A 16954-nucleotide genomic window follows, 5' to 3' on the forward strand; every position below is an offset into this window, starting at 1 on the left:
TTCTAAAAACGAATTGCAGGGCTGTGAACATAGGCGTAGCCAGGAGTTTTGTTAGGCAGGGCAGGCCTTTTGTTGGGGGGGGGGGCGCAGAACCTCAGTTAGATATGTATTTTTGTTGAATTGATGGGGGGGACAGCTGCCCCTCCTGGCTATGCCCATGGCTGTGAAGGTTTTACTTCCCAAGGTGTACCCACATTTGTAGTCCTAGTCTTCCCTTCTGGGAAGGTTCTGCAGGATTTTGAGACAACAAGAACACCCTGCCAAACCTGTTTGCCAGATGTGAGAGCGGAACATACCATAGGCAGTGGTCCCTCATTTTAGACAGCCCTTGGACTCTCAAAAAAAGTAAAGTAAAAATCTTCTCTCTTCAAAGTGTAGCTCAGTGATGAGGAACCTGTGGCCCTCCAGATGTTACACGACTATAGTAGGGTTGCCATACGCCTGAAAATTTCCCAGACATATTCTGAACACTGTAGTCGGCAGTGGTGTCTGGGCAGAAAATCTGCAAAATGTCCAGTAAAATCTGTACACATGGCAGCCCATGTTGGCAATGTTGTTTTTTGCCAATTATCCATAAAATTTCTGTTCAGATTTTCACTGTTTGGAATATGGCAACCCTAGACTATAGCTCCTATCATCCCTGGCCACTGGTCACACTGGCTGCAGCTGGTCGGAACTGGAGCCCAACCAATATCGGGACTCGAGTTTCCCCACCCCTGTTGTAGCTCAGTCAGTTGGTCATTTACCGAGGCCATAAAGGCTGCCAAATCCAAACATTGAAAGCACCTGGCTTCCATAAAAGAATTGTGGGAACCAAACAGAGGGCCTTCTCGGTAGTGGCACCCGCCCTGTGGAACGCCCTCCCACCAGATGTCAAGGAAACTACCTGTATCTTACTTTTGGAAGACATCTGAAGGCAGCCCTGTTTAGGAAAGTTTTTAATGTTTGGTGTTTTATTGTGTTTTTAATATCCTGTTGGAAGCCACCCAGAGTGGCTGGGAAAGCGTAGCCAGATGGGCAGGGTATAAGTAAGTAAGGAAGTAAGTAAGTAAGTAATAAATAAATAAATAAAAAAAGCCTACATTCATTGACATTTTCACTGTCTGACAACAAGGCATCCCCTTCTTTACCGGTGCTGACTCAAGATGTTTTGCTCCCTGGAACACGGTCCAAATCCCCCATCCCAGGTAGGGACACCATGTAAAATATTCTAAGAAGACCATTTAGGCAACGATTCCTGTCTTCATCTATCACCCCACTCTTCAAGGTATAGCCTGAAGCAGGTCACTCTCTTGCTGGACTTATGTACAACCCAACAGGAAATGCTTTCACCCATCACAAACCCACAGTGCCAGGTTTGCAAAAGCACAAGGAATCTTAAGGGGGAATGGAATCCTAAGGCAGTGAGCGGCTCCCCTACACAGGGCGCCAAGCGAAGGAGGAGCAAAATTGAGACAATTCATAATCGAGAAGATCCATTTTGGGGCGCCAAATTTTGGCCTTGCTCAGGGTGCCAGATTACCAAAGTGTGTCCCTAGAAACCTTTGTGCATTTGCAAGGACATAAAATATACACGTGCCCTTCTCAGGAACAGAAGAGAAGATTTGGAAACAACAAACCATACCATAGCAATATCACCTATAATCAGTATCTGCAACATGCACCTGGTTCTACGGGTATTGAAGCATCTTTTAAATTGCTTGCGTGTGCATGTTGACAATTAAGTGGGAGAAAACAAACTTACTGCAAAATACTGTATCTACATGGAGCAATGCTGACAGGAATGTATAAAAATAAAATGAAGAGCTGTTTAAAGTAGTTTTAATTATATACAACCAACATTTATGGGCTGGATATAGGCATAACCATAGCTAGAGCAGGTCTGTGGAAATTCATGAAACTCAGGTTAGTCATGATCAGCTTAAGTTCCACTGATTTTAATGGGTCAACTCTAAGTGTGACTAAGTCTGAATTCAATACAATATGTATTTTTATTTTGTTATTTTTGAGAAAAACCAAGGCTTTTATTTGGAAAAGAGAAATCTACTTTTCTGGACAATAAAAAAGTCTAATATAGTTTTTCCGAGACTAATTTGTTCTTATTTTTTTGGTTGCTCATTTTTGTGCATTGTTGGTAAACTCAAATAAATGTCACCCACATGAAATTATTACCAATACAGTGGTACCTCGGATTAAGTACTTAATTCGTTCTGGAGGTCCGTTCTTAACCTGAAACTGTTCTTAACCTGAAGCACTGCTTTAGTTAATGGGGCCTCCTGCTGCTGCTGCGCCGCAGGAGCACGATTTCTGTTCTCATCCTGAAGCAAAGTCCTTAACCCAAGGTACTATTTCTGGGTGAGCAGAGTCTGTAACCTGAAGCGTACGTAACCTGAAGCATATGTAACCCGAGATACCACCGTACCTTTAAATCTTCAAAATATAAACTACAACCATTCTGTTTGCTACAAATTACAAAATTCCTAAACATGTGGATACAGAATTTACTTAAACTGCTAAATTTGCAGTTAGACTAGATCAATCCACTGTACGTATAAACACACCAAATTGTGAATCACAGGTTTATGGCAGCGATCCTAATATACTTGAACCTACTTTGAAATCAAAGGCACTTACTTGCTAGTAAGTATCACAGCACGAGGGTCCAAAGCTATTGCAATTCAGTCTGAGGCATATATTTAGAGTCTCAATTTTCATTTTAAAGCACTGCGCACAACAAGGGTTAAAGAATGCATTTTGTCAAGCAGAAAACAGCTTATTCTGAGTGCCAATTATTAACATACTTTGTAATCATTTGTGCCTGAGCTGCTTTATTTTCCTGCCTCTAATACGGAACCTGCTTATTTGGCAGTTTCTCAAGTTACTCCCCTCAGGCAGCTTGAGCCAGTAAAACTAGATCCTTTCATCTCTGTGGAGCTTACTGACAACCAGCCGTCTGGTTTCCTAGGAAACAAAATCTTGGCTAGAAATAGTGAATCATTTCCAGGTCACTTTCAACATGGAGAGTGGAGCAGGAAGGCACTGGACTGAGGAGGAGGTTAAAGCCTTGTTAAGCGTCTGGTCAGAAAAAAACATCAGAAAGCAACTCCATGGAACACTAAGGAATAAAGGAATATTTATTTACATTGCTAAAAGGCTACAGGAGCTGGGGATCTGCAGAGACTGGAAACAATGTCGTGCAAAGTATAAAAACCTGAAATATGAATATAGGACAGTTAAATATGCCCACAACTCAGGAGATGCTACAAAGACCATGAAGTTTTTCCACGAATTGGATGCCATATTGCAACATGAACCTGTCACACAGTTAACAGAGGAAGAGAACGGCAGGTGTTCAGCAAATGACATCATAAATGCCACCAGGGAGAACAATGAAGGTAAAATATATATATGAAAATCGTTTCTGTATTATCTTTACCTGAAATAAATTAAGAGGCTGTTAGGGTTCAGTCCCCACTTTGCACCACAGATGGCACAGTTGGAAGAACAAACTGACTTAATGCACTCTCTCCTTATCTGTGTGTATGTATGTGTGAAAGGGGGGCGGGGAGGGCGGTTCTGCTCACCAGCTTTTCTATAAATACATAAGCCTGATGATGGTAGTTAAACCAGCTGCTGGAGCTAGCTTAGACTCATGAGGCCTTTGCTGTAAAGGAAAGCAAAAACCTCAGAGCAAGGGCTTCCAAACTTCTATTGCTTTTTTAATTGGGATTTATCTGTCACTGTTCATATAATAACATATACATTTTTTGCAGCTATCCAGCTCATACCAAAGGGAAATAATAATTGTGGAACGAGCTGTGCTATTGTAATAGAATTTGAAATGCTGCAGAGATGCATTTATGCTCAGGTGGAATGAAAACAAAAGGGCCAAGGTCGAAAGACAGATATTTGTAGTGATGGAAAGATGATGTCCCTTTTTGAAGTAGCGGTTAATGAATATTCCTTTGGATAAATATATATAGAGAGGGGGTGGGAGTCTCTTTACTTTTCACAGTGATAATAAAAATAGCTGTAGTCTTCAGAACAGCTCCTCCTATTAACTTGTTCAGCTGTGAATATTTGTGTCATATCTGTCGCTACTCTGTATGTCCCTTTCGGAGCTTGTAGCTCTAAAAAGCGGCTTAAAACGCTTTAAATAATAGCAGTAAGTCATATGCATTGCAAGGCAGCTTAATATTATATGTTTTCCAGAGGCCTGTATGATGATATGTGATATATTTTGCTTGTCCCTGAAAATCAGAGAATTAAAATTGGAAAGGCCAAACGTTGCAAACACAATCTGCAATATGAAAGTATGTTTATTATATATAAAAAAGGAAATTTGTATGTAGTTGAGAGACTGGAGGTTCTACAGGAGAGGGTTAATGGGCCTCTCCTGTTTAATGCTTAAAGTTGGTCAAACCTGCTGGCCAGGTCTGGCCAGGCACATCCTTTGTTATGTAAATAACAAGAGATATGTTGCCGTGGAAACTAAATAGTTAGACAATTGCTCCTTGAATGTTTGGAATAGGAAAAGATTAAGGGGGGGGGGGGCCAGACGTCCCTCCCAACTAATAATCAGATAATTCAGGTGTCTGTGTGAGAAGACTGCAGTTTAGACTGAGAAAGAGACAGATAGCCAGTTTTAGGCATATCGGGGTGTTTTCAGTCTCCTGGAATTCTGATGTCTGAGCAGCAGACTTTAGCTAGGGCGTATTTTAAAGCACTATCTTATCTTTTTAAGTCCAATCACTGATAGCAGTAAGGGCCAGAAACGCCCCCCCAAATACTATGCAACACATATTTAAATTAAATGCAAAAAGGACAAACTCACTACAATGACTATAAAAAAACAAATTTTAAATAATCTTACATTTTGCAAGGGGGGCATGTGTAACGCAAGAATTGCCCACCCCAAAGAAAGCCAACGTCCACTGAAAATACATAAACAATAAATATGGACAATAAGCATCTGTCCTAGCTAACTCTTATCTCTTTTTTTTTGGTCTAGCATGAAATACAGCACCAACATCTTCCTGTTCTGCTTTCACAGGCACATTTTAATCACTGTACGAAACATTATTTTGTGATGATAATGACGAAAACACTGGCCTCCCCGCACTCTAAAAGGATTATGACTATAGATCATATTCACAGAGATTTAATGGAAAATAAATAGGAATTAAATGCTCACCAACTTATTGATATATCCTTTTTATCCAATAATATATAATAACAATAAATAATATTTTCCCACTGACCCTCTAAGAAGCTATGGGCAACTTGCACAACAGTCTTGTTAGGGAGGTTACTCTGAGATATGGTGACTGTTCTAAATCAATTAATCAGCGTGTTGCCTCCCCCATTTTAAGTCCCACAGTCTAGTCAAAATGCAGTGGGTTGTTGTATTCCACATAGCGCTAAGGCTAAGATTCTGTCAACACAGATTTCTCATACAGCACAGGGTGCAAGTGGGGAGGGGAAACAAGGGGAAATTCCTGTCATCTTGGCTTCTGCTACCACAATTTAGTTGAACATGGCCAGTTATCTTTGAAAACCAGCCATCGGGTTGCTTTCTATTTTAGTCTCTTCATACATTGTAATTTCCCAAATGTTGCATGTAGGAAGTGAGCAGCCAAATAAACACGGGGCTGCATTCACACACAACAATGAGCCATAGTTTAATGCTACGTGGATTAGAACATATTGGAACAATTAAATTATTACTTTCATATTTAATAAATTTATTGTAATGCATAAATATTGTGGGGAAAATAGAAGACTAGATCTTTCTTCTAGCTTTTTCATCACTGAAGTACCAGTACATGGGAAGTAAGAGTATCAGTCTTGGCTAACAATGAATTGTGCTGTAGTTTTTATTTCCTTTTAAAACGTGATACAACTTGCTTCGCTTACATGCGTTTCTTGTACCACAGAAATCAATGTCCCATAACTGCATGCGTATTAAAAAACAAATATTTTTAAAAAGTTAAAAAAAATGTTTTAGCTGTTCTTATTTTATCTGTAAGCCGTCAGGGGAAAAGGCAGAGTATAAATAACTATACAATAGCAACAACAACCACTGCTGCTGCTGCTGCTGCTGCTGCTGCTGCTCCTGCTGCTACTAATAGCACCACCACTCCAGATTCAGTCCTATAATCACTTCCCAATATAAAAATGCACAGATTCTAAATAGCCTTTCATTAGATGAAGATTGTATGATCCTGTCCTTTCTTGGCCTAAATTGATATGTAGAAAATACTGGCTTGGATCTAACACTTGGATAAGTGGATCAGTCACATCTTCCACAAATCCGAGGGGTGGGTTCCCTGGGGTGGGTTTTGGAAGACAGAAGAAGGTGGAAAGGCCCCATCTCAGGAGTAAAGTTCTGCTCAAGATTCTTTGGATTATAACCACACTATCTATCTATCTATCTATCTATCTATCTATCTATCTATCTATCTATATCTATATCTATATCTAATCTATCATCTATCTATCTATCTATCTATCTATCTATCTATCTATCTATCATCTATCTATATCATCTATCATCTATCTAATCTATCATCTATCTATCTATCATCTATCTATCATCTATCTATCTATCTATCTATCATCTATCTATCATTATCTAATGACCCTTTATTTCTGCCTCTTCTTCTTTCATTTTTACATTTTAAAATGCTGTGATATGTTAGGGTAAGATTTGCTGTAAATATTATTTGAAATTAATATATTCAAGGTACTATGTTGTGGCTTCAATAGGAAGTTCGCATTAGAAATATCTATAGCAACTCATAATTCATACAACAATATACGGTATTTGATGCCTTTCCTATGTCTAACAATTCTTTTCTCTCTCTCCCCCCCCCCCCATCCCAGGTGAAGTTGCAGTTACACTGGAAGAGGAGGAAGATCCTCCTGCAAACCCACTACTTTTTATGTCCCACTGCAGGCCCATTCAACTAGGTAACAAAGGATGGCAAACGAGAGACAGCAAACTCTCTGTTTCTCATACTCGTTCAGAATGGAATATTATTGTATCAGAGGGACAGAACAAATATGTTGGAAAGGCTAGAGCATTTAGGGGTGGTTTCTTATTGCACAGTTTCTGTGGTGTTTGCTTTAACGTCTACATAAAATACAAGAAAACAAAATTATTTATTTTATGCAGCAATTTGGTTCTTGATTGGAAACAAGAACATGGTTGTGTGCATCAAAGGCAGAGGAAGTAGAAACTCAACTCAACATGCAGTTCATGGGCACTGATATAAGGCTATGAAATAAAATTGTCAAACTCTTCTGTTTCATCAGCTGAGATCCAGAGAGGACTATTTGTGAGTGTGAAAGTGCTTCTGTGTGCGCAAGCATAAGGGGTGTGTGTGTCTATTTTTCATTGTTTCAGGAAAAAAACCTCTTAAGAGTGCTGCTGCAAAGGTTTTCTGACTTTTCCAGGGCTCTTCAAGAGCCATCTGGTAGAAGGCTTCTGTTGAAGCAGAAGAAGTCAGTCTAGCATGTTTTTGGAACAAACTCTGAGATAGGAATCAGACTATGAATGGTGCTTTCAGGTGCATATCAAACGATAGGAGTAAATTTATTTCTTATGTACTGTGGGTGGTATTCCACTAACAAGTCCTGGTTAGAACAATAATTTCTGCTTGTGCAGTGAGACTTCTCCCCTCCCTCCCCACATATGCCACACACCCACTCCTCAAATCTGTTCCATAGGGTTGGAGGAACCCCTAGAATGGATTTCAGAGGAGAACTTTCCACAGCATATACCCTTCTGCTGCCAGAATGATTGCCTTAGCATTGCACTAAGTTCTACTTAAAATGTTTTGGAAAGATGTTTGCTCGCTATGCATTTGGACATCTCATAAGACATCTTAACCAAATTTTGAATTATGTTCCTGAAGTGAAGGAGCAGGTCTTCACCTATGTTTGGATACAATTGGACATCATTTTGAATTAGGGTAGTGCACGGAATCTTTAAAAATGGTACTGATTTTTACCACTGATTTCAAAGCTGCACTGATCTTTCACACTTTATATTATACACAGTTCTAAAACCATGAGCCCCACAGAAGAATGAGAGCACCACTGATAATCTGGTGCCATCAAACCCTCCAACATTTCCCTGTTGAAAATAGGGACGTCCCATCCCATATTGATAATTTTACTATTTATATCCCACACATCTTATCGGGTTGCCCCAGCACTCGGGGCAGCTTCCAACATATATAAAAACATAATAAAACTTCCCTATACAGGATTACCTTCAGATGGCTTGGGGGTTGGATAACTCCATAGCCGCCAACATTTCTCCAGTGAAAGTAGGGACATCCTAAGGAAATGCGGGACATTCCGGGATCAAATCAGAAACTGGGACGGCTTCTCTAAATCAGGGACATCCCTGGAAAATAGGGACGCTTGGAGGGTCTGCGCCATTATCTCAGATTCTGTTTCTGCAGTCAGTACGGCTTTGCTCTGATAATGTATGTAATGTTGGCTTTTGTTAAATCAGAGAACTTATATGTCAGAGTTTTCCAAACTTTGCAGTCCTGCTGTTTTTGGACTACAGTTCCCATCATACCTAACAACTGGTCCTGCTAGCTAGGGATGATGGGAGCTGTAGTCCAACAATAGCTGGACAGCCAAGTTTGGGAAACCCTGTTATTTGCTGAATCAATTTGTTTTCTACCTTGAATTTATTTTTATAACAGTGCCCAGAAATAAAACTCACTGAGCCTTACTCCCAGGTAAGTGGGTATAAGACTGCAGTCTAAATGTGCACAGGAATTAAAAAGCTCACCAAAACCATTTTTTTTCTCTCTCTCTCCTCCCACCCTTTATTTTACCTTATCCTGACCCCATCCCACTCAATGCAGGTAACACATATCTGAGTCTCTCCCCTATTCTGCCTGATGCAGGTAACCCAACCCCAATACTAGATGCGACCAGAAGTCTGCCATACATTCCATCTGTAGCAAATGAAGGAGGAAAACATTGGACTATTAATGAAGTTAGAGCTCTAATACGTGTCTGGTCAGATAAAAGCATCCAGCAACAACTCGAGGGAACGGTGAGAAACAAAAGAATATTTGAACATGTTGCTGCTAGACTCCAAAAATTTGGAATCGACAGGGACTGGAAGCAGTGCAGGACAAAATATAAAAATCTAAAGCATGAATATAAGAGTGTAAAAAATGCCCAATATTCAGGCAACACAAGCAAAAGTATGAAGTTTTTCAGAGAGCTGGATGCTATTCTGGGCCACAGCAATGCAGATAAAACAAGCAGGTCGGATAATGATGACAGCGAGAAGCCTGTAGAATGGGTAGAAACTAAAACAGAAAAGAATTTCAGAGGTAAGAGTTCTAAGCCATCAAAATTAGTTTTATCAGTTTTGCACTAGTAAATATATATACATATGAAAGTTTATATATAAAAGTCTGTTTACAAATGTCTGTTTAATTCAAAGTACAAATAAATTAAAAATAATAATTAAAAGGTCAAAGAAGACAACCAAACAAAACCATAAGTGCAAAATCTAAGAAGGAATGTGAACTGCGATGAGGTTTGCCTTGTGCCATAAAGAGGATATTCCATTACAAAATCTGAATAGAAATACAAAACTACTGTTTATGATAACTCTAAATGTCATAAAGTGCAATGACATGGTGATAAGGTAGAATTTGTACTCTTAAAATGGTCTCTAGTGGATTGTATGGAAACACAGGTATCATTGGGGTGGGGGGTGGAGCCTTGGGCCACTGCTACTAACCTATATTGTGCCCCCATTTCCTCGCCACCCAGTCCTAAGTAACTTGTGGCTCACTGACATGAATGCAGCCAGCCAATTGGTTTTTCTGACAAAAACTCTATGCGTGGAGGATGTTTTAGTGTGTGAAGCACCTGGGAATATTTAAATACCTTTAATTACCTTTTTAAAAATGGAGGTGCCAGCGGTCATTTGCTGGAAACACATTTACAATGTACTGATAAGGCAATGAAAAACACAAGTATTTATAGTATAAATAGTTAGCTATAGTTCTGTGCTTCCTGACCTCCACGTAATACATTTGCAAGAGCATATGATTCAACTGAGGGACAAAACCTTATTTATCAGAATGGCTTGGAGGCCAAAGTAGAGATAAATAGTTATACTTTACGTAGTATTAAGCTGGCAGGGACTAGGAGGGGAACAATAGAAGTTTGTCTAATAGAAAGTCCCATCCCTTGTTATCTTTGCTTCTTTCATTCTTTTCCCCACTCCAGTGTATCTAATTCATTTAAATGTAGGTTGCAAGGACCTTACGGACAAGAGTCCTGGTTTTGTTTAAGTTACTTTGCAGAATTAAGCCGCATGGTTGGTGCTACATAAAATTGGATAACTCACTTTTGATTTTCTGGGGGCCATCTAGAAAATGCCTAAGCATGTTACTATTGTTTTTTTTTTTAATTAAAAAAAAACTGTTTCCTTAGAATAACTGCAGTAAGACTCCTTATAATAATTTCACAACCTAATGTCATAACCTGTATCGTTTCACTCAGAATTACATGGAGACACAGGTGCGGAAGATTCTGTTAGTAGTATGTCAGGAGATCTGCAGCTCACAGACACAAGGAAAGTGAAAGACCCAGGTAAACACAGAGATACTGTTTGTGAATCCCTCGATTAAAATACAAGTAAAATATAACTGCAGTAGGATGTCAGCATTTGCATAACTATCTCTTTTTGTGCATCTAGTGCTCCACAGCGCAGTAGACAGAACTAATTATCTAAATGGAGATTTGGAAGAGCCCATTACCACACATGTGAAGGAAGACATAAAAGAAGAAGTTACTGACTTAGGTGAGCAGCATTCAGTTACAATCTACTAAACAACAGAAGGTTAAGTGTGAGGGTGTATGTTAGGTGACAATTTAAAACTGTGAGCCAAGCCCAAACTTATTCAATGGCCAACAATAAAGGTGGGCAAGGAGGAGACTTGTACAAATCCCATCCGATAGAATCATAGAATTGTAGGGCCGGAAGGGACCACTAGAGGCATCTAGTCCAACCCCTCTGCAATGCAGGAATCTTTTTGCCCAACATGGGGCTTGAACCCACAACCTTGAGGATAAGAGTCTCGTTCTTAGCTATCCTGATGAGGATACTTTGTCCATAGCAGAAACATAGCAGGTCAAGTGAGGAATAACCTAAAGGGCAATCTTTTGCATGCAAAGGTTGCCTGTAACGATAAGCCAGGTTTGTTGGCTTATCTTGGTTTATTGTTAATGAGCATCGTGCTCATGCATGCAGCCTGATCACTTAACACTTTGCTCATCCCCTGTGTGAACAAACCATGAAGCTGAAATTACACATGGCTTGTTAGGCTCTCTGAACCTGGATCCCTGGTTTGGCTCACTAGGCTTAAATCAAGGTTTCCGGATGGCTTACGATCCCGGCTTGTTTGCAACACCAGGATCACCGGCTCAGATGCCAAAACAAGACATGCTTTAAATGTGGCTTCCTTGTATCTCCCACTCATGTCAGGGCAAGGGCAAAGTGAGAGCAACTAGGCTGGCTGCATCTCACACTGCTCAGTCACAGTAAATCATGGTAAGACAGGCTTTTCATTACCTTTGAATGTGGCCAAAATCATTAGATGTTCTCCTTTGGTTCTAAACAGTACCTTTTAGACAGTCACAGGTTGCCTTATGTATCATGTCCAATTTGAGTTTGCATCCCCACTCTCACTCCTCCTTCCCCACACTGTTTATAATTCTGCCCAGGGTAGAGATGTAAAACTTTGAAGCCACCTGGGGAGGGGGGAGATGATGTGTGCGCACACAATCAGAATGCATGCAATAGGCATATCAACCCTAAATTTTATTTACTACTCTTAAGATCATGAATCCTAGCTGGCAATGAGCACTCAATAGAAGGCTACTGTTTATTATGGTTATGAAGTCTATCTCTTTAGTTCGTATTTGACCAATAATTGCCAGTCAGTGCCTGAGCAACACCAAAGATGAGTGAAGAGGCTACAGAAGGCCCTTGAGTGTTTATGCTGGAGAGTACAGTATGTCTCCTGAACCCTCAAAACCTGGTTGCATTTCAAATTTTCCTACAAACACAGCAGATTTCTGAGATACTTCTCCAAAAGAAAAAAAAAGCATAGTTACTACACATAGCTTACTTAAACAGCCTCATGCTGGCACCAGCAGAGGGTGCCAAGTTACTTTACCATAACAACCTATAAATCTGTATAATTGTCCCACTCTTCTAATGCAAGAGAAAAAACTATGGGCTTGCCTGTTTGCTCTGTGTGAAGGAACTTTAACTGATGACAGCAAAACTTGGCTACAATTTCAGAAATCCCATGCTGTCAGTGAGTAGGTAAGAAACCAATTTAAGCAATGCCTTTTAAACAGATACCAAATTCAGCAATTATTTATCAAAGGTCTTATTTAGAAAAGGATTTGAGTCATTTCCTTTAGTGAAACGCTATGGCTGCCAGTGATCTTTTCTTGCTCAATGTTTGACAGCATTATCTAACAGCCCGAGACCATGGCTTGGAGTTAGATAACGCAGTCACTGACCCCTCTGCACAGCCTTGGACATTTACCTCTTTGCTGGGTCAGCCTCTGCTGACGTAACTGACAAAATGATCCGTCGCATCCTATCTATCACAAGGGGAGCATCATCAAACAGCCAGAAACCAATTACATTAAAGGTCAGCATTCCACCCACTTCGCTGTGATGAAACGCCCACAGCATAGAGAAAGAGGCAAACAATTTGGAATAACTGCGATTGCGCTGCCAAAATGTCTTCCTTCAATTAATTATCTTATTAGAGAATTCTCAGTGTCATCAGTGCTATCAAAAGATGCAGGAGTATAGCTCTACAATATTGGAAGAATACTGTGTTTTTTCTGATGGTGACTCCAACCTGTTGCAGTCAACATAGGAGCCAACTCCAAGGGGTCTTCGGTTCCCCTCAATAAAATAATTGAGAGGACCACACCCCGAAGTTTATGGGCACTGCCATTCAAATGATGTGTATGTCCTATGTCAGGTGATCAATTTTTTTGTGGGACGGGGCTTACCTGCCCCCTGCCCAATATTTTATTCAAGTTGACACCCCTGGCAGTCAATAAAATGATTTTCACAATTCATTTGGTGGACAGTTTCCCCCCAGAAATGAAAGAGAAGGTATAATAGCACACTGGTCCATTTACTAAATTAATGTAATTCTGGGGACACAACCATTTCGACGATCAGTTTTGCTTAGCACAAAGCTGTGAGCATGAGGCTACTGCATTCCTCACCTGGTCCTCCTGCTGCTACATGGTCATGAGTGAAATCATGATTTGGCTCAGCATGACATGCAAACCAGGCCTTTTTACGCACAACACCTTTGTGCGACAGTGTTAGAAATTAGCCAGGTGCATTTCACGACTGGCGTGGGTTCAATAGCTAACAAGTGGAGATCTCTGGATACCAGGTTGGTGACAGACATCTCCACCGGGCTGGCTCCTCCAACTTCCTTAAGCAGGGAAGCAGAAGAGCTTATTTATGGCATTTATATCCCACCTTTTTCTCCAAGGAGTATATGGTTCACCCCCCCCCCTCAGTTAATCCCTACAATGACCCTATGATGTTAAGATGTTGCGACTGGCCCAGGGTCACTCAGTGAGTTTCATGACTGAGTGGGGATTTGAACCCTGTTCTCCCAGGTCCTAGTCCAACACTCTATCCACTACACCACCCTGGCTTCCTAGAGTACTTCTGCTATGGGTCCGCTATATAAATTAAGCAGGTACATAAATATAGGGAAAGCAATTTGTCACTTAGAGAAGGATCTCCTTGAAGCTTTAATTTTTATTATTCTGGATTGTTTATTTGATGTTTTAATGTGTTGTAAACGGCTTTGAGATTGTTTTTTAAAGTAGCATAGAAAATAAACAAATAACGACAGCAACAATAACAACAATAAACATAATGGGGGGGTGGCACCTAGACATTTTGTTGTGACAACCGTAACCCGGGTTTAAGGTGCTATTTGGCAATTAGCTTATGTATCTGAGTTTCCAACACTTCTTTGCAAGGTCCCCATATGCCATCATCACAAAGCCAAATACCCCCCTCCCCTCCCACCTTGACACCAAACTATTAAGAAAACTGGAAACTCTGTGTACATATCCCATACCCGTGTGCAGCCCACTACCTGCAGGTGAGCCATGAGTGAGAACTGGACAGGCTACATGGGAGATGACCCTAGGTCTTAGGCCATATTGGGACCCCATCATATGCAGGCATTAGTCCCACATGGAAAGGTTATGTCTAATGTGCTATACAAAAGTACCTAGAAATCTCATATGCCATCTTGGACCCAATAATTATTAGTAAATACATTTCTAAAGTTTACTTTGAATTTGCACAGAAATCCCGGAAGACGACGATTCCATCCACAGTACTCCCGAAGGTACAGAGCTCTCACACATAAAGCAAGAGCCGATTGACGTAGGTAAGTCAACCATTTGCCACGTGAATTTGTAAACTCTTCCATCCTCATTCCAGTACTGAGGTTTTACTTTTAAAAGATAGTTAGCTTTAACCATTTAGCTTTTTTATATGTATAACTCAGTGTGCTTCTCATGCAACACTAAACTGTGGTTCAGCGGTATGTGGATGAACCTCAGCAAATCTCATTCCAAATCGTCAGGAGGAGGATTTCTGCTGAGTTTTCTTTCAGTTTCAAAAAATCTTGGCTTAGCATGATGTGCGAACCAGTAATCCTGGTTTACAGTGGGCCACACCCACTTCAGCCATGTGACTCTGAGAGCACTGATCAAGAGCAAATGAAGCCCTTGGGACAAAAATGGTGAGCCACTCCTGGGCTAAAGGAACAAAGAATGGGCGTTCACAGACTTCACACCTATGATCAAGACTATTTCCAAGTCTTAGCTCTCTGTGACAATTTTGTTCATGACCTCAGGGAATTCCTGAAGTGAACTTCCATGGGAAATCAAGACTGAGAGACCTTAAATATGGTCATGCAAGACACCTTAATCTTCAACCCCAAGCACTCTTACTAAAGGAGTCAGAGGTACCTCAGGTTACAAACTCTTTGGGTTACAAACTTTGGTAACCCAGAAGTGGTACCTCAGATTGCGAACTTTCCCCCAGGGTGAGAACGGAAATCACGGCGCGGCGGACAGCGGGAGGCCCCATTAGTGAAAGTGCGCCTCAGGTTAAGAACGGATTTGGGTTAAGAATGGACCTCCGGAACAAATTAAGTTCGTAACCCTGTACAGTTACGTGCTGGGCCTCCGCGCACATAGGCGAAAATCACTTAAGTGGAGAACCAGAGTTGAAGCTCTGGGACTAGCTGGAGGTCACATGAGCAGTGGTGGTTGTGCTACCCTGAGCTTCAACTGCTAGGTAGAGAGGCTGAGTAGCTCTCAGGGCTCTTTGGGGATTCCTTTGCCTTCACTGAAATCCTCTTTGGGCTCTGGGGAGGGTCTCTTAGTGAGCCACAAGGACTCTCCAGCTCTCTCCCATTTCCTGGTACTTATTTATTTATTTATTTATTTATTGGCACCGCAGGTATATGCGGTCACAAACGAGTCAATTGCACATGAATGGGAGGACGCCTGTACATGCCATCAACTTTACTTCCACACAAACATGCACAGAAATGCATGCTGGATTAGGGATCTACAATACGGCTTTCTGTTATCTATACTTATTGTCTCTCGACCCCTTAAATCCAGGAACTGATGTAGGGTGAAAGGACCGTAATGACAAATTTGGTGTTTTTAGGGACAACCAATAAGCAATGTGTACAGATCACATAAATGCTATGGTGAAATACCACATTAAAATAGCTCAGCGAAGGAAACATTGGACTCAATGCAGCCTTGCTTCCATAGAGGGAACACAACATCTGTGCAAGTTGAAAGACAGAATCACATCACATGAGTGCAATGAAATATTCCACACAGTAGTAATGCAAATGATAAAGTATCATGTGAACTGATTCCCTTTCTGCAAAATGCCTGCTCTGTTTTGGACATGTACACTCCATTTGAGGAAATTAGCTGCATGAAATCAGCAGCACACAAATTCCTTTGCCCAAAGAAAGCATAAGTAGTAGTTCAAAAAAAGGGTCACTACTGAGTACTTCAGAACAAGCCAAGCATCCCCCCCCACCCGGTTCTGGGCTCTAAAACTGAAGGCTAAACAAAATTTTACAAAGCAAACATGGGGCCCAGACCTGTACTTCATTCATAGTGCAAACATGTAGGCTGGGCCGAAGGATTTGCAAAGGAGAGTCAGCAGGCTTCACCAATTCTTTTCTGCAAATGCCTTCCCCTGCTGCAGTCTGTCATACCTCCCACCAGCTTGGTCTTGAAACCAAAAGCATTTCATGGAGAAAGCCTTCCCTAAGGTGGGAAATATTTTAAGCTCTTCCTCTTTGCAGTCCTCCCCTATAAGTGGCCCACAATTGCATCTACAATGATTTTCAGGAAAGGGGTGGTCAGGACCATATATTTGCCAACATGATCTCTAATGGTCTTGACTTGGAGAGCGTGGTATGAAGGCGCATTATGCAGCAAGGCCTGGGAACTGCAAGTGCGGGAAAATAAGTGCCACTTCTACTGTGCCGTATGAAGAGAGCGTGGAGCAAAATCTGTGAGAGGACCGAGATATTTGGAACTCACATATCTCTCCACACAGGCAAGAGCCCCAAGCCCCTTCCCACATTACAACAGAGGCCTCTTCTACCCATGCACCAAAATGAAGTGGGAAATGAGGTAGCAGAGATCTGAGGCTCCCAAATAGATGGATCCCTGGTTCTTGAATGCTTCTGTGCTGAGTGGCCACGAGACTAAATTTATACAGGCCCAGATTACACCCAACGCGTAGCGAACAAGCTGTCTGTCACAAGTACAAACT

The 16954-nt window shown here is 41.1% G+C and overlaps 2 protein-coding genes across 4 annotated transcripts in view; one reads left to right on the forward strand and one right to left on the reverse strand.

Annotated features, from left to right (window-relative positions):
- The window catches only part of PPAT (phosphoribosyl pyrophosphate amidotransferase), a 44267-nt gene that overhangs the window by 13405 nt on the left and 13908 nt on the right, over positions 1 to 16954 (reverse strand). The window lies entirely within an intron of this gene.
- PAICS (phosphoribosylaminoimidazole carboxylase and phosphoribosylaminoimidazolesuccinocarboxamide synthase) overlaps positions 3002 to 16954 on the forward strand; it is a 38818-nt gene continuing 24865 nt past the window's right edge. For 2 of the 3 annotated variants that reach the window (XM_077934292.1, XM_028742851.2), the window contains exons 1-6: positions 3002 to 3395; positions 6886 to 6972; positions 8892 to 9371; positions 10558 to 10647; positions 10754 to 10858; positions 14436 to 14519. In XM_077934292.1, the coding sequence (XP_077790418.1) occupies positions 3017 to 3395; positions 6886 to 6972; positions 8892 to 9371; positions 10558 to 10647; positions 10754 to 10858; positions 14436 to 14519 (1225 nt within the window). In that variant the 5' untranslated portion in view covers positions 3002 to 3016. The remainder of the gene's footprint in view (positions 3396 to 6885; positions 6973 to 8891; positions 9372 to 10557; positions 10648 to 10753; positions 10859 to 14435; positions 14520 to 16954) is intronic. The other variant, XM_077934293.1, reaches the window with a different exon arrangement.

Source organism: Podarcis muralis, chromosome 9 (genome assembly GCF_964188315.1).
Source record: "Podarcis muralis chromosome 9, rPodMur119.hap1.1, whole genome shotgun sequence".
Classification (NCBI taxonomy): Eukaryota; Metazoa; Chordata; class Lepidosauria; order Squamata; family Lacertidae; genus Podarcis; species Podarcis muralis.